This window comes from Lacerta agilis, chromosome 17 (genome assembly GCF_009819535.1).
Source record: "Lacerta agilis isolate rLacAgi1 chromosome 17, rLacAgi1.pri, whole genome shotgun sequence".
In the NCBI taxonomy this organism is placed as follows: Eukaryota; Metazoa; Chordata; class Lepidosauria; order Squamata; family Lacertidae; genus Lacerta; species Lacerta agilis.
In genome coordinates, this window is record NC_046328.1 from 21,347,750 (window position 1) to 21,373,511 (window position 25,762).

General features: G+C 47.4%; 1 protein-coding gene across 2 annotated transcripts; it reads right to left on the minus strand.

The window, feature by feature from the left end:
- Positions 1 to 1,068: 1,068 nt before the first annotated feature.
- FBXO21 (F-box protein 21) lies at positions 1,069 to 25,282 on the minus strand. 2 transcript variants are annotated; one of them, XM_033174200.1, is made up of 12 exons: positions 25,095 to 25,282; positions 14,967 to 15,102; positions 14,210 to 14,304; positions 11,269 to 11,390; positions 9,945 to 10,091; positions 8,834 to 8,970; positions 7,958 to 8,094; positions 7,029 to 7,205; positions 6,463 to 6,595; positions 5,837 to 6,027; positions 3,801 to 3,958; positions 1,518 to 1,693 (listed from the first exon to the last, which is right to left on the minus strand). In XM_033174200.1, exons 2-12 carry the CDS (start codon positions 15,087 to 15,089, stop codon positions 1,518 to 1,520), a joined length of 1,596 nt encoding a protein of 531 aa, XP_033030091.1. In that variant the 5' UTR covers positions 15,090 to 15,102; positions 25,095 to 25,282. The 2 variants fall into 2 exon arrangements, with proteins under 2 accessions (XP_033030090.1, XP_033030091.1); XM_033174199.1 differs by lacking the exons at positions 14,210 to 14,304; positions 25,095 to 25,282 and having other exon boundaries at positions 1,069 to 1,693; positions 14,967 to 15,092.
- Positions 25,283 to 25,762: the final 480 nt, after the last annotated feature.

A 25,762-nucleotide genomic window follows, 5' to 3' on the forward strand; every position in this document is an offset into this window, starting at 1 on the left:
TACAAAGAGTTCTCCTGAAAGGAATGATTTCTCTGCTACTAACATTCAAAACTACATATTGTTTTACTCCTTGCAACGTGATAATTATAGTTTACCTGAAGCCTTCCCAAGCCAGTAATCCGGTAAATATCGACTGCCCTCTGCTTAGAAAGATGCCCATTTTAAAATTACATGTTTTCCACCTCTTCGCGGTGCATGTTTACAGTGTTTAACGAAATACAAAGGTGCACAATCAACTGTTTCCCCCCAGCCTGCTTAGGTACTGTTCTGGTTGCTGGGCTGCAAATCAAGTAACTAAGATTTCGTGGACATTCCCTGATTAATAGGACTTCCTGTTTTCCTCCAAATGGAACTCAGTTTGGACCATGGTCACTAACATTGTGCCCACTGGTACCTCATATAGCACTCACAAAAGGCCCCAGTAAACATCCCCTCAAATATCCACAGCGCAGGAGAGACTCTGTGCTCTTCCTGCTCAATTTCCGTTTGCTTAGTCTTTCCTACATTCAACACCCTCACCTGCTTTAAACACGCCTTAATTTCATTGGATCCCAGGAATGGACCACTTGCCCTCCCATCCATTCTGAGCAGCCATTTTGGGGGGAGCGGCAGCCATTTTCTATCACGCTACACACCCACACCTGCGGCAGCCATTTTGTGACTGGTGCCCATGGCACCATCTCAATATTCCCACTGGCTCCAAAAGGTTGACAGCCTTGGACTACACAAACACACACACACACAAAAAGCCCAGGAAATTTGTCTTGACAAACGTGACGTTTTCACAGCACAGCACGGATACTCCTCTTTAGGCACAGTGAAGTAGCACGGCAACATGAGCAGCTTCTTCCAGGACTGGTGCAGAGCAAGAGGAGTGTGGAGTGCGGGGTGTGTATGTGTGTGTGTGTAATGGAATCCGTGAAGCCTGGAGAAAAAAGCTAGCATGAGCGATTGTTTGGAGCAGTGGGAGATCGGCTCAGTGCAAGATCTTTGGACAAAGAAGTTTCAATATAATTCCCAAGATTTTGGCACAGGGCTGCATGGAATTGACGGTCTGTGAAAAACGAGGTCTGTGAAAAAGCCGTGTTCTTTCCGGGACATGCACATAACTCAAGACCTTCATTGCACCGCAAATGTGGAGGACTAACCCTATCCGTAAGGTGCCAATATTTTCAGTCTCTGGGCCACCCCAAACACTCCCCGAGTCTTTGGTGGGGAAACAAAGAGCTTTCGAAGTCCAAGAACGGTAAGGAGGACCGTGTACTTTGTACACAGAAGTCATTTCCAAGTAGCATCTGCACACCTCGGCAGCTCAGGTGCCCTGCAGTGTTTCACTAGTATTGGCACGGCTTTAGCTGGGTGGTTAAAGAACAAAAAACTTCACCCCTAGTTATCAAGCAAAATGTGATCCCTAGTTAAGCCGGAGAACTGTCAAGAACGGTTCCCGTGACGCAGCTCTCGCTGCTGCCGCCACCGCACAAAAGCCATCTTTCACACCAGCAAAGACAGACAGAAGCTCATTCCTGGTTCCCGTACGTTTTCTGGACATCTGCAAGAGTCAGCCTCGGGTCCTCAGGGTACCGGAACTCCAGCTCAGTGTTTGCTAGGTAGTGTGTGCCGGCAAACTCTGCAAAGTAGCGGCCAATGTCCGGGTGTGGGATTTCTCGGGGCTCCATGTTGTACTCCAGGTTCTCTGCAAGAGGAAGAAACAAAGGGCAGGTGACCGTTTCTGCAAGCTTGACAAAAAGAATTGTGGGTGTGCCAGGCGCCTGTTTGGGACTGGCAGGGCAAAAAGTGGGGAGGCTGTGGGGCTCTGCAGTGCGGGAAGGCAAGGCCACACCGGTGGGTCAAGGTTCAGGCAGTAAACAAGGCAAGGCTCTGGGAAACACAGAGCTCTGAAGTTGCTCTAGCAAGGAACAGGCTAAAACAGCTATTTATGTGGCAACAGCGCCAGCTGCAGCCCGATTATTAGCACCTGCAAGGTGCTGCTGCTCTACTTGAAGGGCCCAGCCTGCCCCTGGAACCTCCTATTGCAATGGAGCAGGGTGTGTGTGCGTGTGTCCTCCAGTCCTCCTGTAGTGGAGTCCTCTGAGTCAGAGGATGGCAGTGCCACCTTCTCAGCCAGAGGGGTACTAGCCGCCCCAGGTCTCTCTGAACTCATTTCTGAAGCTGGGCCTGCACACCCATTGCCTTTTGCTTCAGAGTCTCTGCCTTCATCCCCAAAAGATGACTGCGGGGTCATGACACCGGGCAACAACAGGCAGAGCCGGGGGCAAAGGCAGGCCAGGCCAACTCATTCCACTTCCGTCCCTGTCTTCCTCTCTGCCAAGTTCTAGAAGGGCAACCCTGAGGCTAAGGAGGAGGAAGCTGGCAGGCAGGGTTTCTCCCTGGACTTCCTGTAACCAAGAAGGCAGGCAGGTGGGGTCTGGCTGTGGGCAGGCCGAGATCAGAAGGGCGGAATCCTACATGCCCTAACAGAACAGCCTCCCCTGAAGAAGTGGCTCGTATCTGCTGTTATTCGAGGACTCTGTTGCCGTTCAGAGTGGAGGATACTCAGAAAAAAAATAGTGTCAGCTCCGGGAATACACCCCTCTTGGTAATTTGGCAGTGCGAGTCTGCGAAAGGCCAATCCCTATAGGGACAGGACCCTGTGGTTGCCACCAGAGGCCCTTCCTTTGTGTGTCTTCTCTGAGGGAGGTGTGGAGGCAATGGACTTTTTCAGGACTCTGTTTGTGTTGAGCGCTCTTCCCAAGGAAACATGCTTGCCATCGTAAGAACACAAGAAAAGCCTGTTGGATCAGGACCATCTGGCCTCAGGTCCTGTGGGCAGACTCTGAAAGTGGAGATGGGGAACCTGTGGCTCTGCAGACATTGCTGGACTACAACTCCCATCATCCCAGGCCATTGGCTCTGCTGACTGGGTCTGGTGGGAGTTTCCTTGAGGAGATGAAGAGAGGCAAGCAGAGAGAAAGAGATGAGGTGTTTTGTTTTTTTTAATACCAGTTCATCTACAATTACAGTGGTACCTCTGGTTGCGAACGGGATTCGTTCCAAGGGCCCGTTGGCAACATGAGCAGAGCACAACCTGAAGTATTGCGTCTGCGCATGTGCGTGGTGCGATCGGCGCTTCTGCGCATGCGCAAAGTGCGATTTCGTGCTTCTGCGCATGTGCGAAGCGCCGAACCGGGAAGTAACCCGTTCCGGTACTTCTGGGTTCGGCGTGTTCGTATCCTGTGATGAACGCAACCAGAGGTATGACTGTATGCAGCTTGAACTAAAGGAGGTGGACAGGCAGGTACATACCCATCACCCAGGCAATACTAGTGTTTAAAGAACCAGCACTTCTGAGTGTGAAGCTCGAGACTCAGAATAAGAAAATATAAGGCAGGTTGCATATTTAAGAAAAACCCTTCTAAACACCCGTTTGTGTTGTGGTACAGAGCACCCTCTAGTGGAAGATCCCATCTTTTCAAATATTAATTGCATAGCATTTTTGATCTGCAGACTACACTACGTCCCTTTACAATTCTTACCTTATTTATATTCATGAGACAGACGAGTATTATCCCATATTACTTTTCACCTGCATGCTTATTTTTATTCTTTAATATTTCTATTCTGCCTTTCACGGGCTTAAGGTGCCATTTAGCTCCTAGCTTTCATATCTCAGTTTCTAACACCGGCGTGCACCCCTGATTTGCACAGCTCCACTGGCTTGTGTTAAAAACCTGGGGTTTCTTTCCACATCAGAAGAGTCTGAACCCGTTTCCCCCGAAGGAGAATGTCCCAGTGCTGCTTACCTTGGGCTGCGTATCGGCACGATCCGTCCTCCACCAATACGTTGTAGAAGGGCTGCTGGGAACCATGCGGCAAACTATGAACGTTCATGTTCCGGATCCATTCGTTCCCCATCATGCATGCTGGGTCCCAGCCGTAGATGACACAGTTATAGCCATATCTAAATTGAAAAACGGTGGGGAAGGGCGCACAACTCAATTGACAGTCAAATCGGAGGCAATATGGCACATATGTGTTGGGGTGCCTGGGTGGAATCAAGAGGTTCTGCGCAGCAAGAACCCTTTAGGTCCTTATCCTACTCTACACCTATGGCTGTAACTGCTGACAATTGCAACACACCCCTAGGAAAATAAGGGACTGGTATCCTATTGGAAAAAAGGGTTCTTGTCTGACACCACAAAGGAAAGAATCCAGCCCTCATATATGGAAAGAGTAGAAGGGGAAAACAAACCATGATCTACTTAAACCATCTCCCCCCCCCCCCCGCCCCGGAAAAGGAGCAAAACATCAATAATTTCAACTGGATCACAACTTTTCCACCAAGGATTTTGCATAGTGTTATGGTAATCAATAACCAACATCATGTTATTTGAACCGGATAGGATGAAAAAACCTTGCAAGAGCACTGAAAAAACTCTCTCTTGGCTGAGGAAGCTGGGATTGCCTTTTACAGTGTTCAACAGCAGCATCACAGATTGTCATACAATCTTCTTGCTGCTGTTCTGTTGCCGTTCTTAAATGGTAGCCGGGGTTACAAAAAAACACTAAGCCATGGTTTGCTTAGTTTAATTTTGATTTGTTTGACCGTGTGAACCCAGCCCTGTAACTTAAACCATGGTTTGCTTATTTCCCCAAACAATAACTGGTTTGCTGTAGGCTTATACAGCATGGTTTGTTTTTAATTTTGGCTTGGCATTATGTGTGAACCAAGCCCAATTTCTTAACCATGTGTTTGTTGGGCTACCTAAGACGCTCTCCAAGCCACAAGAACAGCTGGAAAACAAAACAAACTTCGGAGAAACAACCTATGCTTTGTTTGATATCTGTGGGTTAAATCGTGGTTAACTCATGATTCGTTAAACTATGGCTTAGTGTTATGTGTGAAACAGACCCATTAGGAGATAACTCTTTGTACATGAAAAAAAAATCCATGCCAGGAGAAAGCTTCAATAGCTCAGGAACTATAACTTCTCTCTCTGTTGTAATAACATGTTTTCCCGGGGGGCCACACAAAAAATATGCCCCCTTTATATATATCCCTGCTATCTGCTGGTCTTTGTACAACATGTCCAAAGCCAACTAAAAATAACATCCAATACAGAAATAGAACAGTGTTCCCAGGGAGCTAATTTTAATCCCATTCTTACGGTATACAGATGGATAAATGCTGTAGATAAAATTTGCTATTTTTTCTGGTTGGCAGCTTGTATGTTATTTCTTTCATGATAAAGGGTATTTGTGCATTTGGGGACAAATTTTGCTCGTTTCATCCAGATCACGCTTCTTTCTTTTTTTGACTGGGCTGAACCTTTGAACTTCCAGCCCAGATTTTAGGGCAAAACAGCCAACCTATTTCTGCATTTCATCGTTGGGTAGGTGCTCAGTGAAGCTCCTTCACAGATTCAATTGGCAGATGGTCCCCAGCCAATTTTCCCCAAAGGGCATTATGGAGAAAAAAACGGTAACCCTCTCCCACCTGCAAATGGCTGAAACTGGGCTTAGGGTACCAAGCTATTTTGAATAAGTACCCACAGGCATTACTGCCACTGTTGATGAGGTTCAGCTTGGAAGCTGGATGGGATTGGGGGACGAGCAGCTCTGATCCTGCCTGTACTTGCTGGTTCTGCCATCTTAACCAAGCAACAGGAAACTTCCATGGAGATTCAGATACTAATCCTGCTTCCGGAACTAGGTTATCGGTGGTGCTTGAATCTGTGATGTTCCTCAAACTGAAAGCAAACATCTGATGCTGCAAGACACCAAACAAGCACAGAATACTGAGTGGTGGTGGGGGTGGAATGGAACGGGATGGACTCGCCTCTTATGTTTCATAATCAAGCCGACAGAATAGCAGACGTCTTTGTGTTTCTCCTCCGAGTGGAGCTTCACGTCAGGCCCCGCTTCCTCTTTCCGGCGTTCGATGTGCTCTAGAGTATGCTGAACTAAATAGCCCACTGCTCCGTGCTGGGAGGGGTCAAGCGCTTGGATGTGTTGCAAGATGTCCAGCACCTTTGGAGAAGAAGGAAGGCAAAATAATGCACCGCTGCAAACAGCTGCCATTTCCGTGAGCTGGTGCCACAGACAACGAACGGGGTAGGGAGACTGGGAGCAGACCCTCCTGCCCTGACAAAACACACGTTTGCAATCCTGACATTCCCGCAAGGCAGGAGTGTCTCACGAGGGAGCATGCCATGCCTCATCTTTAAAGGCTTGGCAGGCATGGCTGGGAAACATGTTGGGACGTCTTTGCCGCTTCTATCCAGTTCAGAACTTCTTGCCCTGCTCCTGAACTCCTGCACTGTGACCCCTGAGCACTGTGTCTGTTGCAGAGGCCACACTGTGGCTTGCCTGATTTAAGATCTTTCTTAACGGCAAGCAAGGGCCTCCGCTTGTGTGTTTTGGGGCAGGAGCCTGGGCAAGTGGTGGCACACAGGGCTTAAGTACCTTCTCTGGCCAGATTCCCAGGTGGAAGTATAATCGAGCCTGGAGCATGAGATGTTGCACGTTGTCTGGGTACATGGCCAGGTACAGATCCAAGGAGTCTCGCAGAAGCTGGTAGGACTGATCAGTGCTTTCCCTGGCAAACAGAAACAGGCAAAGGCAAAGGTTATGCTTTCATTCATGTTCATGAAACTGGTTGATGAGGGCCAATGGGGGCACTACCCCACCTACCTTGCTCTGCCCCAACCAATCTGCTTTTCTATTTGCAGTCAGTCCAAGGGACAGCCCTGCCTATCAGCTTCCTCCTCCTCCTTAGCCTCAGCTCTTAGCTGGGAGGACAGGGACAAGACTGGAATTAGCTGGTTCTGCCTGCTATTAGCCCCACCAGTTGCCGAGGTTCCTGCCTTCTGCCCTACCAGATCAGCAGCAGAAGACTTCTAGCAGACTTGGACCCTGGACTTCCTACTTTGTAGCTGCCTCTTAGCAGCTGCGGCATTTCACCACCCGAACCTGCGATTTTTGGGTCTCCCCAGAAGGGCTTTTGGCGCAACGCTCTGCTGGGCTCTTACCGCTTCCCGATGTTCAACAAGTTGCCCACCATTCGCTGCAAAACCTCCTTTGCTGTCGCCACGCCGTAAAATTCCTCGGTCACGTGGTGCCCGATCAGGTACTCGCACTCTTTCACGGTAAGCTGCTTCCCCTTCCCAAAAGCGTCGATATAGGCATAGTCATAGATGTTTGTGCTTCTGCAGAAAGAAAGCAAAAACGAAGGGCGAGACTTTAGCAAGCATAGCACGCTTCTCTTTCGAGAAGAAACAAACTGCTCTTCCACGCAATAATGGGGCTGTCACCCTCATGGCAGGAGTGGTGGGTATACCCTGACATGGCACAGGTGTGCATACACACATACATACAATGAGGTGGCCAGGCTTATTTTTTAATACAGCACCCCTTAGGCACAGAGAAAAGGGGCACACATTTTGCATGACGGTGCTGTTCTGGCTGCACAAAGAAGCAACCCATGGGGAGCTGAGATTGCTCTCAGGGGTGGCGTGGGGTGTGCGTGTGTGTGTCTATGGGCAAATGCCATTTTTGCCCCCTGGAAAACCACTACCATTTATTCTAGGCAGCTGCGTTCCCGCCATCTTGCGACACTGTCAGAGCCGCCACAGAGTGAAATTTATAACTTTCAGTTCCACGGCTGGTTAGATCCCTGGCAGATAATGAGATCGCACAGACGTTATTGATGACTATGGAAAAAGCGGGGTTTTTCTAATCGAACGCGACCCATTTCTCTTCTGCAGTAGAAGGACACATGCACACACATACCCTTCCCAATTACTTCACCGTTTGGCAGCAGTTAACTTGAAAATGGCAACGCGGGATGCTGAAGCTACCTTGCTGCCTGAGATAGCTGCCTCTCTCGCTGCCTTGCCAGCTCAGAAAACAAGCTTCCTGGTGGGAGAGTGGGAGGCCAAGTGAAACTTTAAAAGCTTACCCTTCTGTCCCTTGGCACCATCTGAGCAGAAAGTGGCTGGGAAAGTTGACAGGCTCCAGCCGCACACCCAACTGCCTGGCAATTGTCAAGTAAAGCACCGACAAGCTGATTGGGATTCCAGTCCTGTGGATCAAAACCTGAAACCAGAAAAAGAAAACGAGACCAACAATGAGGGTGAGGGTGGGGGATAGTCCCTCTGATCTGGGATTATGTTTAAGCCCACCATCCAAAGCAGGGACGGGTCAGTTTACAGCCTTGCAGTACAATGGATCCTCTGTTCTTTTAAGGAGAGGAAGACAAATAGGCCCAGAAGCTCCCATATAACCACTGAGAACAATCTGTCTCTCTGTTTCGTTTATTTGTAAGATGTGTAAGCCGCTTTCCCCCACATTGTGGCCCCCAAGTGGTTTCCCATGGAAGAATAAAAGCACAACGCTAAGAACAGATGCAATGGATAAAAACAGCACGAAAACAGCAGTAGTGCCGTGAGACTGCACTATCTGAAACCCCAGAGTTGATATTCCCAATCCTGGGAGAGTAAAGGGTGCTATGATGCGGTGATGGAAGGGCGAGACAGAGAGGAGACTTGGAAGTGACTAGTCTCTGATGGCTAGCGGATGGTCCCAAAGAGACAACAGACAGCAACTGTCTGCCGCTTCAATTCTTTGTCTTGCCAGAACATCCTCCCCCCCCCCATGCGGCACCACCCCCTGCCCATTGGCTCAGCTGATCAGAGCGCCCTAATTTCCGCCCTCCCCCAGGAACATCTCTAACCTGTTCACTCTAAATCACTGCTTTTAGGGCAGCATGTAAACGTATTCCTATGCCAAAAAAGGCAAGTTAATGGGCAGGTAAGTTCTCCTTCATTCCTTTTACCTGGCGGATGTATGAATTCAGGGAATTGTAGTAATCCACCTCGTTCCCTTTGTATTTCAATTGCTCATAGAGGACGTAGTTCATGGCATCGAGGACCTGCCTCTGAAGCTCCACCTGAGAGACGATCAAGACCTCCCCTGAAACACGAGAATAAATTAATTCGCTGAAACTGCTAGGAAAACAGGAGTGTTCTCACAGCGGCCAACAAGAAGCCTGTGGGAAAACCGCAAGAAGGACCTGCGCACAAGAGCACTCTCCCCTCCCAGAGCTTCCAGAAACTTGAGTTGCAGCAGTTGCCTGCACAAATTCATCGCCTCACACTCTGGGCGGCTCCCAACAGAATATTAAAAACACAATAAAACTTCAAACATTAAAAACTTCCCTAAACAGAGCTGCCTTCAGATGATTTCTAAAAGTCAGATAGTTGTTTATTTCCTTGACATCTGATGGGAGGGCGTTCCACTACCAAGAAGGCCCTCCTCTGCCTGGTCCCCTGTAACCTTGCAGTGAGGGAACCCGCCAAAAGGCCCTCGGAGCTGGACCTCAGTGTCCGGGCTGAACAATGGGGGTGGAGACGCTCCTTCAAGTATACTGGGCCGAGGCCGTTTAGGGCTTTAAAGGTCAGCACCAACACTTTGAATTGTGCTCGGAAATGTACTGGGAGCCAATGTAGGTGTTTCAGGTCCGGTGTTATATGGTCTCTGCAGCCACTCCCATCATAATGTCATTTGTCTCTGCTGAGTGGGAAGGAAGAGTGAGAGAAGGGGGGGGCATCTCTGTCCACTGGTGGCTTTGGCCCTGTTCACTGCCAGAATGTGGCCCCTGACGGATTTCTCCAGAGGAAATGCAGCCCTTGTCAGGAAAATGTTCTCCTCACCTCTCGCCCAGGTGTGATAGCTCAGCCGGTAGAGCATGAGACTCTTAATCTCAGGGTCGTGGGTTTGAGCCCCACATTGGGCGAAAGATTCTTGTACCGCAAAGGAGTGGAACTAGATGACCCTCGTGGTCCCTTCCAACACTACAACTCACCCTAGCGCAGAGTAGCTTCTTTGCCACAGAAAAGGCTGTCCAAAAAAACCCCACAAAAAACTCAAGTAGCTGTGTACAATACCTGCTTTTTGGGTCACACTTGGGTGCCTAGAGTTTTTCGATTTCAGGAATTTGCGAACTTTGGCCACAATATCGTCAACCTGGGCCTGGACGCTTTCTAGGCAGATGTCCGACAGTGGGTTGCAGTACTGGTCAATCAATACAGCCCCTGGAAAAACACAAAAGAGAGGCAGGACAGAAATATATTCCATTAAAATTACTCAAGGGGTTGTGAGCAGATTTCATCTCAAATGGAAAGAGCTGCTGGGTAATGGGAAGTAGTGGCTGGGCAGACACCTGCCATGGGGCACTGTAGCCACCAGGTGCCTGAATTGAGCAGCGAGTCGATTAGATCGGGGCGGGGAACCATTTGAAGCCTGAGGGCCACATTCTCTCACGAGCAGCCTTCCCGAGTGCCACGTAACAGTGGTGGGTGGAGCAACAAATCGGGCTCTTGCTTTTGTACAGCAGGTTACAGTCCAGCCATGCAAAAGCCAGAGATTTACACCCCACTCCAATCACCCCCTCTCTCCACACACACACTCTCCTGCAAGTTAAGCAAAAGGCATTATCATGGTTCATGAGCACATAACATCTAAGCAAACACAGAGAAGGCGTGGCCTCTGAGGGGGCGTGGCCTAGGAGAGCCCCAAGGGCCAAATAGGGATGGAGGACTGCATCTGTTTCCCAGGACTGAGATTCCCCATCTTTGGAAAAGATTATTTTTTCCAAAGAGCCCCTCCTCATGAAATTATAAAAACATTTTTAACCTTTCTTTCTCTCTCTCTCTCTCTCTCTCTCTCTCTCTCACACACACACACACACACACGTGTGTGTGTGTGAGTGAGAGAGAGAGAGAGAGAGAGAGAGAGAGAGACTTGGCAAGTGAAAGAGAAGGAAATTCTCATTTGAGTAAGATAAGTGAAGAATTAAACTGGCCAGTCTGTATTGCATTAAGAGGAAATTAAAAGCTAAACAAGGAAAAGCAGATGGGGGTGTTGGGATAAAGCCCTTCAAATCCGGGTAATGATGGAGTGTATTTCAGAAATAATATTTGCGAACAGACAACGAACAAAAAAAGAATGGGCTGATTTCAAAACAAACCACTGAATTAAATTACTGTCTGTTTTGTAATGAATGCAATGAGGTTTGGTTTTTTTCTTTTTCTTTTTGGTAACTGCATTGGAAAATATTGGATGCTCCAGTAGGTCACGCTATTTTAATTTAACTACATTTTGAGTGATGCTCCATTTGGATTCTTTTGTGTGACGCAGAGCCTTTGGCTAAACAATAAAGATTCGGCTGGCAGTACCGATGCTTGCTATCACGTTGAGGCCTCCACTCACCTTCCAAAAAGGACTGCTCATCCGCTGGGCGCTGAAGATACACTTTCAGTTTCTTCAATATGTTTTGCTGCCGCATGAAGTAAAGGATTTTCTTTGCATAGTACTTCCACGTCAGGCCTTTCCTGCACAGTGAAGGAGAACCATTGTGGTGAGCGACCGCTTGAGTCGGAAGAATGGGAAGAGGAAAGAAAGCCAAGTGCACAAAGAGAAACGCTTGAATGGTGCGATTATAAGGGGCTAGCCAAGCAGAGCATGGGAACAACTACCAAGCCCTGAAAGCAGGATCTTATTAATACGGCTCAGGTATCTGCCGTGACTTTAAAAGACAACTTCTGACCCCTAAAGCACAATCTTATCCGCGGAACGCAAAAGCAGGCAGAGAACTACAATGCCGCTCAAATACTCTCACGCCAGCTGGGATTTTTGCCAACATCAATAGTGTTATTAAACTTCAGCAATAAACAAAAGAGGGGTAGAAAGATGAAAGAGATACGGATCAGCATACAATGCAGAAAAATTGCACTGGGGAGCCTGGCCATAAAGAATAAAGGAAGGCTTTAAAGTTGCAGTTCTCAGAGTGGCTTAACAGTCTATCCTTTCCCCCCAGGAAACTCTGGAAGTGGTAGCTCAGCGGGGGGCGGGTCTCCTAACAGCACCCGTAACAAACCACAGGTCCCAGGACTCTTTGTGGGGTTAAGAATGGAAAAATATTCCTCCAAGTCCACCTTATGACTTGGAGGGATGCAAGGTCATCAGACCACAGTGTAAATATGGTGGGTATTGATCCTTCCAGGCTTGAAATGTCACTTGACACCTACTTAAAAGAACAGCTGAAGAAGACTTGGTGCTGCTGCATTTGTGTCAGTGCCTTGGACAGAAGACCAATTTAATAATTATTCCGTTGTAAGAAAATGTAGTGCGCCAAGATATTTACGATGTTTCTTGAGAGACAGTGCAATGTAGTGGTCAAGAAAGACCAACTAAGACTGGGAAGACCCAAGATTTTAATGTATTTAAATCTTTGTTGGAAGGCGCCCAGAGTGGCTGGGGAAACCCAGCCAAATGAGTGGGGTATAAATAATAAATTATTAATGTTGTTATTATTTATCATGATGGGAATTAGCCTGGCTTCGTTCCTGTAGCCACAAGAAGGGGTGCAGAAACATTCACTTCTGTTTCCAAAAGCACTTAATTTTAACTACTGTTTGTGTTTTTTGTGTTCCAAGAACCCAATTCTACAGAATGCTTCCTACTTCACATCCTATTGTTCCACTATACCAGGTGTGTGGACAACTTTGTCCCTCCCATCAGCCCCAGCAAACACAGGAAATAGCCAGGGATTATGGGAGTTGAAGTTCAGCAAAAGATGGACTATGTTCCCCACACCTGCTCTATACCCTCCTGGGCTCTGCATGCATGCACAGGTGATGCTCCTGTTCCTCCCAATTCAGCTCCGTCCACTCCAGCAAACAGATCAAACCTCACAACGCATTATCCTCTAGTCAATCAGGGTGCTCAGTAGGAACAGACACACTGTCAGGATGGCTTCCAGGGAAACAATTTAGCTTAATGATAGCACATGGCAAAGACCCACAGCATCGTTAGCATAAATTTGCGCTTAATAAGAATGTGTGTGGCCAACGCAGCAGCTCAAATGATGTTAAGCAGAAACCTCACCAATGCAAAATATTAAGCTGCTGCCTTGTTAGAAGGTGAAACAAAGTCGAGCACACGAGCAGCTATAGAACTTCGTTGTAGTCTTTAAAACAGGGATGGGGAACCTGTGGCCTTTTGGATATATTGCTGGAACATATCCGTCAGCTCCAGTCAGCATGACTAATGGCCAGGGATGATGAGAGCTGAAGTCCGGCAATATCTGGAGGTCGACAGGTTGTCTGCCTCTGCTTTTAAGACTTCCTATGCAGTCCCTGCAGTTTTAATCAATTAGATCTGCATAAATTTGCATACAAGAGAGGGGAAAAGCAGACTGTTTTTTTAGATTATGCACTGTAACATCTCAGGAGAGGCATTTCCGATTGTCTCTTGCACAGAGAATGCAACATCTCTCATAAGACTGGCACTTATTTAATTATTTTTATTAAATGTATATACCACCCATTATCCAAAGATCTCAAGGTGGTTTGCAAGATAAAAATGCAGGATAAAAGCACAAAATAGACAGTTAAAACAAAAACAGGACAATAAACCCCACATCCCACAAGCACATTTAAAAGGCCGTAGAATATTAATCAGCGAAAGGCCTGGTTGAAGAGGAACGTTTTCACCTGGTGCCTAAAGATAAGCCTTCCTGGGGAGAGCGTTCCACAAATGGGAAGCCACTGCAGAAAAGGCCAGTTCTCATGTTTCCACCCTCTGGACCTCTTGTGGAGTAGGCACACAAAGAAGGGCCTCAGATGATGATCACAGAGTCTGGGTCGGTGTATCTGGGGAGAGGCAGTCCTTGAGGTATTGCGGTACTGAGCTGCTTAAGGCCTTATAGGTCAAAACCAGCACTTATTAATAGCTGGAATGGTATAAGACCAGGTTCGAATCTCTGCTCAGAAATGGAGCTTGTTGGTTTGCCTTGGACAAGTCACTCTCTCTAAGCCTCACCAACCTTGCAGGAATATTGTGAAAATAAAATAAAAAAAACCCAGAGAGGAAATCATGTCTGCTCTCTTGTAACTTCTTTGAAGAAGAGGGATATGAATGCAGCTAATAAAATAAAACTTTTAAGAATTAAATTGCAACATGAATTTGCAGTGTCTGTGAAGTTTCTGTAAAATATATTTAAAATCTGCTGGCTGGGTAAATCAGACACACTGCTTCAGTCAGTCAAAAAGGTTTTAACTGGCCAATCAATTAATCTAAACTTTGCAGCCCTATGGAAATGCAATTTTGTTTTGCAGCCCCTCCTAGCTCTTTTAAAATTCAGGCTCACCTTCCTTCCATATTAAGGATGGACATCAGCTCATCCTCAAAGAAGTGGCTTGGGCACTCGAGGGTTTCAATATCAGTGAAGCCGTCACAGGGCACCTAGCAAAAGAACATAACGTTACCCCATCACTAAGGACTTTAGGGAAGGGCCATGGCTCATTTGAAAGGGCACATGCTCTACATGCAAAAGGTCCCAGGTTCAACCCCCAGCATCTCCATGTAGGTGTCTGGAACCCTGGAGAGTTGCTGCCAGCCAGTGTGTACACAATATTGAGCTAGATAGACCAATGGTCTATCTTAAGGCTTCTGTGCCTTAAGTGAAGGGCCATGGTTCAGTGGTAGAGCATCAGTCTTACACGCTGAAGGTACCATGTTCAATCCGCAGCATCCCATGCCAGGGAAATGACTCCCGTCTGAAACTCTGGAGAGCTGCTGCCAGTCAGTGTAGACAATGTTGAGCTAGATGGACCAATGGTCTGACTCAGTCAGAGGCAGCTTATTTTGTGGGGAGGATCATAGCTCAGTGGCAGAGCATCTCCATCTCCAGGTAGGGTTGGAATTGATCTCTGTCTGAAACCCTGGAGAATTGCTGCCAGTAGACAATATTGAGTAAATGGACCGGTACAAAGTAGCTTCCTCAGTTCTTAGGACTTTCCCTGTAATCCACTAGGAAACTATCAAGCACGCTTTTGTATCCTGGGTCACAAAAGGATCATGGGGTGCACAGGACGACTGCTTCTCAGATAAACAAGAAATCTTACATGATCTGAAAAGAACCTTTTGGAGAATGATGCTACGATTCTCCGAGCTTCCAAGCCAGCTTTATGCCGTTGTTTGTATTCCTCCAGCCAATTCACGCTGTCCACCTGGTTATAATATTTCATAAGCGAGGGCCACCTGTGGAAGAAACAGACAAATCAAAACACAGTGGTCAACATTTCAGGTCTTCATGGAGTTGTTCAGGATGCCAAGAGGCAGAGGGGAAGAGAACAGGAAAATGGAGTAAGGTGAAGTGGCCTCCTTGAACCACTAACAGCTAAATGCAAGGATGGGAAGCATGTGGCCCTCTAGCTGTGGTTGGACTGCACTTCCCAATCTCTGTGCTATGCTGGCTAGGGACGATGGAAGCTAGAGTCCAGGAGCTGCTGGAGGGCCACAGGTTCCCCATCCTTGGAATGAGGTATCCTGGAGAAGGAATGAGGTCGAAGGATGTACACCACAAGTTTAATACACATGCACACACCCCATTTCATTTGTTACAGTGAGAAGTTTCAGAGGACTCACACCCTGCTAAACACTAAGGCTGATGAAACATTTATGTCACATTGGGGAAAGATTTCAGGAGGGCAAGAATGGAAAGGAAAAAAAACAAGAAGGGTCTCCTTCCCCAGCTGGCTCACCTTGATGGGTCCTTTTGTTCCAGGCTGATTAGAACCCTAAACAGAAGCACTCCTCCATACGGGCTGAAGATCTTATGCCCAGCAGTAGGGCTGTGAAATGTGGCCATATATAAACTGGAGATTTCTGAATATTTGGGGGACTTTCTGAAGATAAGTGGATAAATATTCTTGCTGGGGGGGGGAATCCTCTCCCTCTCGCTCTGCCCCCCAGTCCAACAAGGCCTGAACATGCTTTTTGCCATGGTCCAAAAATGATGGGCATCAGTTGGAGTAGCAGGGTGGGGAACTGAACTGCTCAAGCCCCTTACTGAAGAGAGGTGTAACCGTCATTGGACTACAAATCCCATTATCGCTGACCGCGCTAGTTGGGGTTGATGAGGAGTTGGGAGTCAAACAACACCAAGAGCGCTAAGCTGCGCTTGGAGTGGAGGAGACAAGTGCATCCCTAAGCTCTCCCAGTCACACAAATTATCCTAAATACCGGTAGCCCAAGGCTTGGTGCTCATTTGTTCCTGAGCCCCAGGGGTTAGACCTGTAAGGAAAATGTACTATACCACTAGACTACTAGACTACTAGTTCAGGCCTAGCTGGGGAGGAAGCTGCTAAGGACTGCTCAGAGCCCCCCAACTTGTTACTTATTTTCCAAGTACAGCATCTTCCTGCAGGCATCTCGTAAGCACATAGGAAGATGCCTTATATCAGTGTGCAGGCAGGTAGGGTCTCAGCCAGCGTACCAGATGGAGCTGGTAGGCAGCTGCCCTCGACAAAGAATTAACCTGCACTTCCATGCACAGCTGTGAGTCCAAAATGACTACCAGACTGTGCACCTGGTCCTTTAGTGGCAGTTACCCTGCTCAAGAGCAGGGAGTCCTCCACACCTACCTGACCACCCCATGTCCGCCTTCTGTCTTTTCAAGATTCAACCTCAATCCATCTACTGAGGAAGCTGCTGAGGACTCCTCCGAGCCCCCCAGCTTCTTATCTATATTTTCAAAGTAGACATCCCCTAGTCACATAGGAAGACGCCTTATATTAAGTCAGACCACCACTTCACCTAGCTCAGAACCATCTACACAAACTGGCAGGAGCTCTCCAGGATTTCAGACTGGAGTCTTTCCCAGCACTACCTGGAGATGAACCTGGGACCTTCTACATGCAAACTACATGTTATGCATCCAGAATAAATGCAATGGACATGACCACTGGGCTTGTCTTTAACCTTCAAATATAAGCCTTATACAGACTCAGACCATTTGTCATCTAGCTCAGTATCACTGACACAGACCGGCAGCAGCCCTCCAGGTTTCCAGGCAGGAGTCTTTCCCAACACTACCTAGCAGTGTTTGAAACTCCCATTGTTCTAGGTGCATATTGCAACAGGGAATTTCATCAGCATGTGCAGTTTCTGAGCTCTGGGCACAGTACTGCGCCTAAGATTTCAGATTAAAACTGCGGAGTGGAAGGAAAGGAGGACCTTTTTTCTGTCCCACACTTCTAGCTCCTCTCTGAAGTCTGGAGAACAGACCCTCCAAATAATATTAGGGGGGTGGGCAGGTCTAGGACTAGACCATGTGAAAAATGAAGATAATATTTTAGCTGAAGTTAATTTATTTTCAGCTTTGTATTTTTGTTATTAAAAAAGTGTGCCTAGACATTCTGTTGCTGCGCCCACAACCGAGGTTTAAGGTTCCATTTAGCTCCTAGCTTTCGTATCTCAGTTTCTAACACTGCTACCTAGAGATGCTGGGGATTAAAGCAGGGCCCTTCTACTTGCAACACATGAGCTCCCGTTTCCTGACGGCTAAATAGCAGGTGGCAGAGCTCCTTATCCTACCCTGCCACACTTCTTCCAGCAGACTATCACAGTGAATGCTGCTTTGAGGATTCATTGTGTTGAAAAAAGGATTATAACTTCTGGAATCTGCCTATCCCCCTTGAACCAGGAGGAGGTTGACCACAGTGTGTGCACACTGCCAGAGCACATCCTCAGCTGGTCAGCATTGGGAGCTGGAGAGGCCAAAGGGAGGGTGGAGGGAATTAGCCTCAGAGGACACAGGCCTTGTGACCTGCAGCCGTGTTTCTGAGCAGCTCAGCCAAGTGTCCAGCATTTGCTTCTTGCCAGGAAATGTAGGAGGAAGTCGCTTGCTCCCTATTTCCCAAGTGTATGGGGCACAGGAGAGCTGTGCCAACAGCTGCTTTGGGTGGCATGGAATCCAGAGCTCTCTTTGATATCCAAGACAGGGAAAAATAAAGCCCAAACATGAGCTGTAATTCTGGGCTACTACCTGCTGCAAACCCTGATGCCTTGGAAGCTTCTGTGACATTGAGGATTAATTATGCACCTGCCTATCTATTCAACACCATGAAGGTTTTCTGGAAGAGAAATCTCGGCATAACATGGCTATGAGATAAAGCCTATCAGAGGCTGCCCAGTCAAGCTATGTGCTTCCTCCCCACAAAATGTCAACACTAGGATTAACCAAAAGATGTGGATATAGACCTTATCTGTCAGCTTTTGAACAATTCCCAACTTAACATATATATTTTTCAGAACACAAAGGGAAAGCAGGAGTCACAGTAGAAACTGCCAGTCAAGAGAGATCTGAAGGATGCAAAATCCATGTAGGGGTTTGGACAGGACCACAGGCTATTCACGAAAACAAACAGTTGTGGCTGAGAGGTATCTAGTTCGTACATTAACCAATATCCCGATACTCACACATTACACAATGAAGCTCTTCTACACAGATTCAGATTGTTCCATTTGGTTCAGTACAGTGGTACCTCGGTTTACAAACTCAATCCATTCCAGAAGTCCGTTCTTAAACCAAAACTGTTCTTAAACCAAGGCATGCTTTCCCTAATGAGGCCTCCCACCACCAGTGCCCTTCCACCATTCGGATTCAGTTCTTAGACCGAGGTATAGTTCACAAACTGGGACACTACTTCCGGTTTTGCAGAGTTCGTAAACTGAATAGTTCGTAAACAGGACTGTTATTAAACCGAGGTAACACTGTATAGTCTATTCCACTGGTCTTCAACTGGTGGGTCAGGACCACCAGTGGACTGCGGTCCAATTTAAGATGGGTCACACTCTTACCATGGAAGAACGCTTCCACCATGGAAATATATGGTAAAAGATTAAGAAACAGGCCCTACTTGAAGGTGCTACAGATTGATCCTGAAAAGGTTTGCATCCGAACTGTGTGCTCTACCACTGAGCAACGGCCCTTTGTCCTTTGTGCTAAGCTGTTAGGAAATTCCTATTCCCCTTCCAGAGCTACAATTCGCAGAGTGGCTAAACAATCAAGCCCTCTTCACAGGGAACTGTGGGAATTGGAGTTCTCCAAACAACTCTGAGTACCCTTAACAAACTACAGCTCCCAGAACTCTTGGTGGGGGGTAGCCCCAACTATGTTTATCATAGCACTTTAAATGTATGGTGTGAATGTGGCCTCAGTCCTGCTTAAGAGTAAACCCATCAGAATGAATGGACCTAAGTTAGTCAGGCTCATTAAATCCAATGAATCTATTCTGACGACAACCAAACTGGGATAAAAATAATAAGAACAATTCCTGATTTTGTTTAATAAATAGCTGATCTGGACAATGATTGGGGCAAAGGGTTGAAGCTCTGCTCCAGCCACAGCACAGTCCCAAGCTGACTATTTGCTGGCTAATTATTATTTAAACAACCATCATCACCAGGAGACATACATGACCAATCAGCCTTCTCCAATATGGAGCCCTTGCTGAGGCTGATGGAAGTTGTAGTCCAAAACAGCTGGTCAACAGGTTTGCAAAAGTTTGGCTAGAGACAGGGCTAATTTTATGTCTCGTTTGCTCCAGATGAGGAACATCACTTTGCAAACGCCTTCACAATATATGGCAATGTTGCTGAACAGTAGTGTTGTGAACAAACACACAACAATGGCTTCAACTTTTTAGTTCAGGATGTCAATCTGTTAACTTTTGGGGGGGGGTGTTGGTGTGGCAGAATACATCGCTGTAGGAGACTAAATCATAACTTGCAGGCAATCTCTCTCACACAGTCAGTGACAATAGAACTGGACCAATATATGTAAATTTCTTATCTTGGCCCATTTTTGAGAACAGGAGAAGTTCATATGCAGCCTGGCTCTGACCATGTCTTGGCAGAAGAAGACATGGTTTTATTGCTTTTTCTAACTGCCAGTTGGCTTGCAAAACTCAGGCTGAACAATTAAAAGGAAGAGAATATTCTCTCCCCACCTGTGAAAGAGGCTGCTGAACAACGGACAGCTCCCCAGTTCAGCAAGCGATTTTCCTGGGTTGCTTTCCAGGCTCTCTGCCTGCGATTCAGAGTTCGGCTTTATCATCTCAGCCGCCAAGTTGGACCTTTGAAAGATTCAGAGCCAGCCACGTGAGCCATCGCGGGTCTGTATTCCAAAAGCGTCTGTTTCTCTGATCGCTGGACTCCTGGCAAAAGTTGAGATATTGACCCTGTTACTCTGGGCCAGGCTCCATCTTGAGTAATTACATCTGAGTGCCTTGAAACCCCCACTGCAATTTCAGTTGGAGGAGTTATTCTTTACTCACTGCCCTAAAATAAACAGTTGCTGAAATAATGTAACACAGTGTGGCCATATTCCTCATGGAAGGTTCACTGGGCCCCTGGTGGCACTTGGGATGCTAAAATCGAGAACTACAATAAGGGAACAGCATGAAGCAGTGATGAAAGTACACAGATACAGAGTATCACTTATTTTAGTAATGACACAGAACACTACTATGAGCTTTTAAAAACAAACATAAATCTGTTTGCCATTATGATGAATTCCAAACTGGGTAAACATGCAGGAAAATGGCAAATGAAGTTCAAAGTAAGAGCAAATTGGTGCGTAATGCAACAATTTTTCATTTATTATTTTAATATTCTTTGTAAGCAGCTTGAAGGTTTTACTACAATCAAGAGGCAAACATATTTCGCTAAAAAACAACAACCCTAAGTTTAACATGTGCCAATGGAGTTTGAACGGGTTGTGACTAACCAAAGAAGAGATATTAGGGTTATGGTATCTGAAGAAGTGTGCATGCACACGAAAGCTCATACCAAGAACAAACTCAACTGGTCTCTAAGGTGCTACTGGAATTTTTTTTTCTATTTTGTTAGGGTTATGGTGGTTGACACAATGACAATGTCAAACCAGACAATCTGCTTATTCATCATTCAAACAAATCAGAATTAACCACCCTGATTTGTTTGCAGGGATATTAGACAACAATGGCTATTTATTGAGCGATCATTCTGATGTGTTTGTGGGGAGGTCAGATGCCACCGTGTTGAAACAAGCATTATCCCACACTTTCTGGAGCATTCCCCCAACACTTCTTTTTTTTGCAAAAAAAAAAACCGAAACAAACTCCATGCTCTTTGAAGAAATAGGTTTGTTACACAAGATCGGGGGTTAGCAAACTTACCAGGCCTTGGGCCGATTCCTCCAGCGCCAATCGCGCGGCGAGCTGGAGGGCAGGGGAGCGTGCAACCATATGTGTGCACACATGCTATTTCCGGTGCACTTCCAGGTCGGCAGAGCACCGAAAATAGCTTGTGCTATGGGCGGTGGGGCTGGATAACTGAGTCCCTTGAGCGGTGGGGGTCGCCGCAGACCTGATAACTGAGTCCCTTGGGCTGTATCCGGCCCGTGGGCCTTAGTTTGGAGATGTCTGCACAAGACCTACTAATCAATTGCACTGCCTGAATATGCCTGCATATGATTCAACCCCACCCAGTGTTCAAAATTAGTCAAGCACCTGACTGTTAGCACATTTTGCACCTGACTAGTACAAACAAGTGAAGATGCCTGGGCCAGGGGCGTAGCAAGGTAAACTGGTACCCGGGGGCAAAAAAAAATTTGTCACCCCCCCCCCGGCATGGGAAGGTCATGTGGTACCCAGTGCGGAAAATTCATTGTCAACCCCCTGCATTGATCCCCCCCCCCCGCAAAAATGGTTTTACATTATTTCATATTTTCTTACAAAGGAATAATAACAAGTAATAATAAAAAAACTTTTATTTATATCCCAGCCTCCCTGGCCAAAGTCGGGCTCAGGGTGGCTAACATCAGATACATAACATTGGTATAAAATCAAACAATAATTAAATTACCTCCTAAAAACATCTTAAAATCAAATTAAAGTCTAATTAGATGGCTTTTCACAGGGTTAGGGTTGGGAACAGTAAGTGTTCTCTGAACTGAAATTCCAGCCTTCATGACATAGGAAAACAGCTAAGTGAACAGCTATTTTGGTGGTGGAGGGTCAAGATATTAACTGATATGCATGAAATTTCATATATAGCTATATAATCCCTAGTATAGTAAGATAAGACCTTCGGAGCAGGCATTTTCAAATAAAATAAAATAAAATAAAATGTTCCTTGATAATTTGTCACCCCCTCCATTATGGAACGCGGGGCGGACCGCCCCCCTTGCCCCCCCTTGCTACGCCCCTGGCCTGGGCACCAGGATGGCACCTGACATCTTCTCCATCTGGAGGTGCATGCCTGGGGATCATTGGAACTTGACTGTTTTCACATACTGATACCACATCCTGTAGAATTCTATCAATTATGTATATTTTATCTGCACAATCAGAATGAATTTCAGGAACCATAGCGTTTTTTTTTTTTCTGTGCAGCCTGAGCAGGAGCAGTGAACAATGTTATTGTTAATTGTTGCAGCTTGTCTTCACTTACCCCACCTCACTACCCTGCTCACAGTTGTGAAGAACATTCTTAAGTTATGAATGGTCTGTGTCACCATTAAGAGAGATTGAATAGGTGCAGGGTTCAAAATTAGCAGGGCACCAGGCACATTTTGCACCTAAAAATTCTCCATTTGCGAGCACCTCAAAAAGTCTGGGTGCCTTTTTTTTGTGTGCCTGGCTGACACTCAAGAATTACTGAAATGTAGTGCTCTGAAGCCTCCAAGTACATATGTTACGGATAGACATTATGTTAAGGAGTTTAACAATAAAGAGAAGAATGTTTTGAAAACTCAAGTATGGTACCAATATTTTTATTGTCAACACCAAATTAAACATGTATTAGCAATTTCTGCTAAAAATGTGATATTAACAATGTGCCACTTATGTGAATTGCGTATTAATTCATGCTTATCAAAATAATAAATAAAAAGTGTTGCCAACCCTCACACCCCAGGCGACTAGACATTCTGTTTTGGCACCAACAACCCAGGTCCAAGAAGCCGTTTGGCTCCTAGCTTTTCTAACACTGCCTATATATATATATATATATATATATATATATATATATATGGACTGTCCCTGGATAAAGTGACTTTTCTACTTTCAAAACAGAATAAAAAATAATAAATTTCCTTCCAGTAGCATCTTAGAGACCAACTAAGATTGTTCTTGGTATGAGCTTCCGTTGTGCATGCACACTTCTTCTTCTTCTTCAGACCAAGCTCATACCAAGAACAAACTTAGTTGGTCTCTAAGGTGCTACTGGAAGGATTTTTTTATTTTTTATTTTGTTTTGACTATGGCAGACCAACACGGCTACCTACCTGTAACTTTTCTTTTTTCAGTTCTCAAAGCCACTATTTTGCCACTGGCTCTGGATGGCAGACATTGGATTTCGCACCCCCCAGCTGAGCATCCCTGAACCTTCTCCTGTTCGCATGCAAGCAGGAGAAGGATTGGGGCTCCCTCAGCTGGGGAGTGGGGGGCTTCACACACCCCAGCTGAACAGCCCCAACTGCTTGGCTGAGGCATGGGAGCCACACACTCCTCAGACAAGCAGGTTTAAGAAGCAGAGGGAGGAACAAGCTATATCGGCTCCTCGCTGATACAGCTTGTTTCTCTCTGTTTGCCAGTGTGAGAGGCAGAGTAGGATGGTGGCTTCATTCAGCAGTATATTGCAGGTGACACAGCCGCCACTCCCAAGTCCCTCTGCCTCCAGCGCCCAGCTGCAGCTTGTTTATCCCTCGGCATGTTAGATGCTGGTGACAGAGGGGCTCAGGAGCGATGGCGGTTTCACCTGCAATATTCTGCTGAGTCAAGCTGCCATCCCACTCTGCCCCCATACCAATCTTGTATTGATACATTGCCCAGGCCTACTCCACATGTGACCTCCAGATTTTTGAACTACAACTCCCATCAGCTTCCTTACACACACAGTTCAGGGGCATTATCTTCCCAGTATTCCTGTTATTGCTGTTGTGTCTAGAAAACCTTGGCAGTGGAAACTTCCCTTGGGCCAGGGATGCCAGCCCTTTCTCCTTTTCCTTCCCCTGCACTCTGCCTATGCTCAGGAATTATCATACCAATGTCCACGGCCAGAAAATTCTCCCTGCACCTGGGAAATTAGACCTTCTACTTTTCCCTGCCTCTGTACTCTCTCCATGCTCGGAGGCATCATCATCATCCCACTATCACTGCTACGGCTACATGTAAGGTTTGAAGCCTTCCTCTGTGCTTACGATGCCACCTCCAGGCCTTCCTCATTCTGCACTTTGCCCATGCTCAGGGACACCATCTTCTTGATTGTCTCTGTTTCTGCTGTAGATACAAAGGCTCCAAACTCTCCTTTTTCTGTGCTCTACCCTTGCTCAGAGGCTTCTCCTGCTGCACTCTGCCCATGCCATGAAGGCACCATCTTCTCAAAGTCACTGTGTTGCACTTAGAACAACACCAGGCCTTCCTCCTCTCTCCTCCTGCAGCACTCTGCCCATGTTCAGAGGCACCACCTTCCCAATGCAACACTGCTGCTGTGTGTGCTACTGGCAACAGAAAACTCCCTCACCCTTACGCTGTGCTTAGGTCAACATCAAGCCTTCTTCCACACACACACACTACGCATGCTCAGAGGCACCGTCTTTCCACTGACAATGCTGCATGAGCTTCAGCGGCCTGAAAACTCCGTGAGCTTAGGACGATGCCACCAGGCCTTCCTCCTGTTGCACTCTGCCTATGTTCAGAAACACCACCTACCCAATGGAACTATTGCTACTGTGTTTACTCCAGGGAACTAAAAACTCCATCAAGCTTTCCTCCCTCTGCACTCTGCCCATGCGCAGAGGCACCACCTTCTCGACGTCACTGCGCCATAGCCTGAAGCATGCACATCTTTGCACTTAGAACACCGCCAGGCCTTCTTCATGCAGCACTCTGCCCATGCTCAGAAGCACCACCTACCCAATGCACCACCTACCCAATGCTGTGTGTGCTCCAGGGAACTCCCTCGCCAGGCCCTCCTCCTGCTGCACTCTGCCCGTGCCCAGAGGCACTACCTTCTCGACGTCACCGTTCTGCGGCCTGAAACACGCACATCTTTCCACTTAGAACAACGCCAGGCCTTCCTTCTTCCCTGCACTCTGCCCATGCTCAGGGGCACCACGATCTGTGGACGTCGCTGCTCCTGCCACCTTTCCGAGCCCCGCCTTTCCTACACCCTTTCCACACACACCCGTCCTCGGGGCTCACCTGAGCCGGAGCTGCTCCCTCCAGACCTTCCCTCGGGGCTGGCAGGCCTCCCTGAGGCGGCGGCAGGTGCAGGCCAGGCGGACCACGTCGGAGGCGCTCAGCGGGCCGCAGCACGCGATTAGCTCCAGAAGCTCCCCCGGCAGCTCCGCCAGGCTCGGAGGGGCCGGCCCGGGCCCTGGAGGAGGAGGAGGAGGAGGAGGCGGCGGCAGAACCAACGCCTCCGGGCCGTCCGCCTCCGCCTCCGCGGGGCCCGTCTCCACCTCACTCGCCCTCTCCGGCGCCGCCATCTTGCCTGTTTACCTGAGCGGCCCTCCGAGGGGCCGTCTCCAAAGAGACACGCGCCGGCGGCGCAGAAAAGGGTGGTCCGAAAAAAGAGGCGGGCGGGCGCGGCAGGAAGAGGCGGAAGGAGAATGACGCCCGCGCTGAGAAAGGGGGAGGGGGGAGCCAGGAATGAAGCAGGCGAGAGAGAGAAGGGAAAAAAGGGCCGCCCAGGGAGCGTCTGCGAATTGCTTTCCTCGCACAGAGGCGCACCGGCCACTGAACCGTTCGCCGCTGAACTTTGCTGTAGATGTATTTAACAGAGGGAGGAGGAGCTGCACAGAGCCTTCCCTGCTTCGGTCAAGCTGCTCTTTAACTGCCACTGCCTTTCCTTCCTTATGCTGCAGTTT

Coding starts and splice junctions, on each gene's coding strand:
- FBXO21 (XM_033174200.1), bottom strand. CDS start 15,089: ATGAAATATTATAACCAGGTGGACAGCGTGAATTGGCTGGAGGAATAC. Junction 14,305..14,966: donor AAAGGTTCTTTTCAGATCAT/GTAAGATTTCTT, acceptor TTCTTTTGCTAG/GTGCCCTGTGACGGCTTCAC. Junction 8,095..8,833: donor TGAATTCATACATCCGCCAG/GTAAAAGGAATG, acceptor TTCTGGTTTCAG/GTTTTGATCCACAGGACTGG.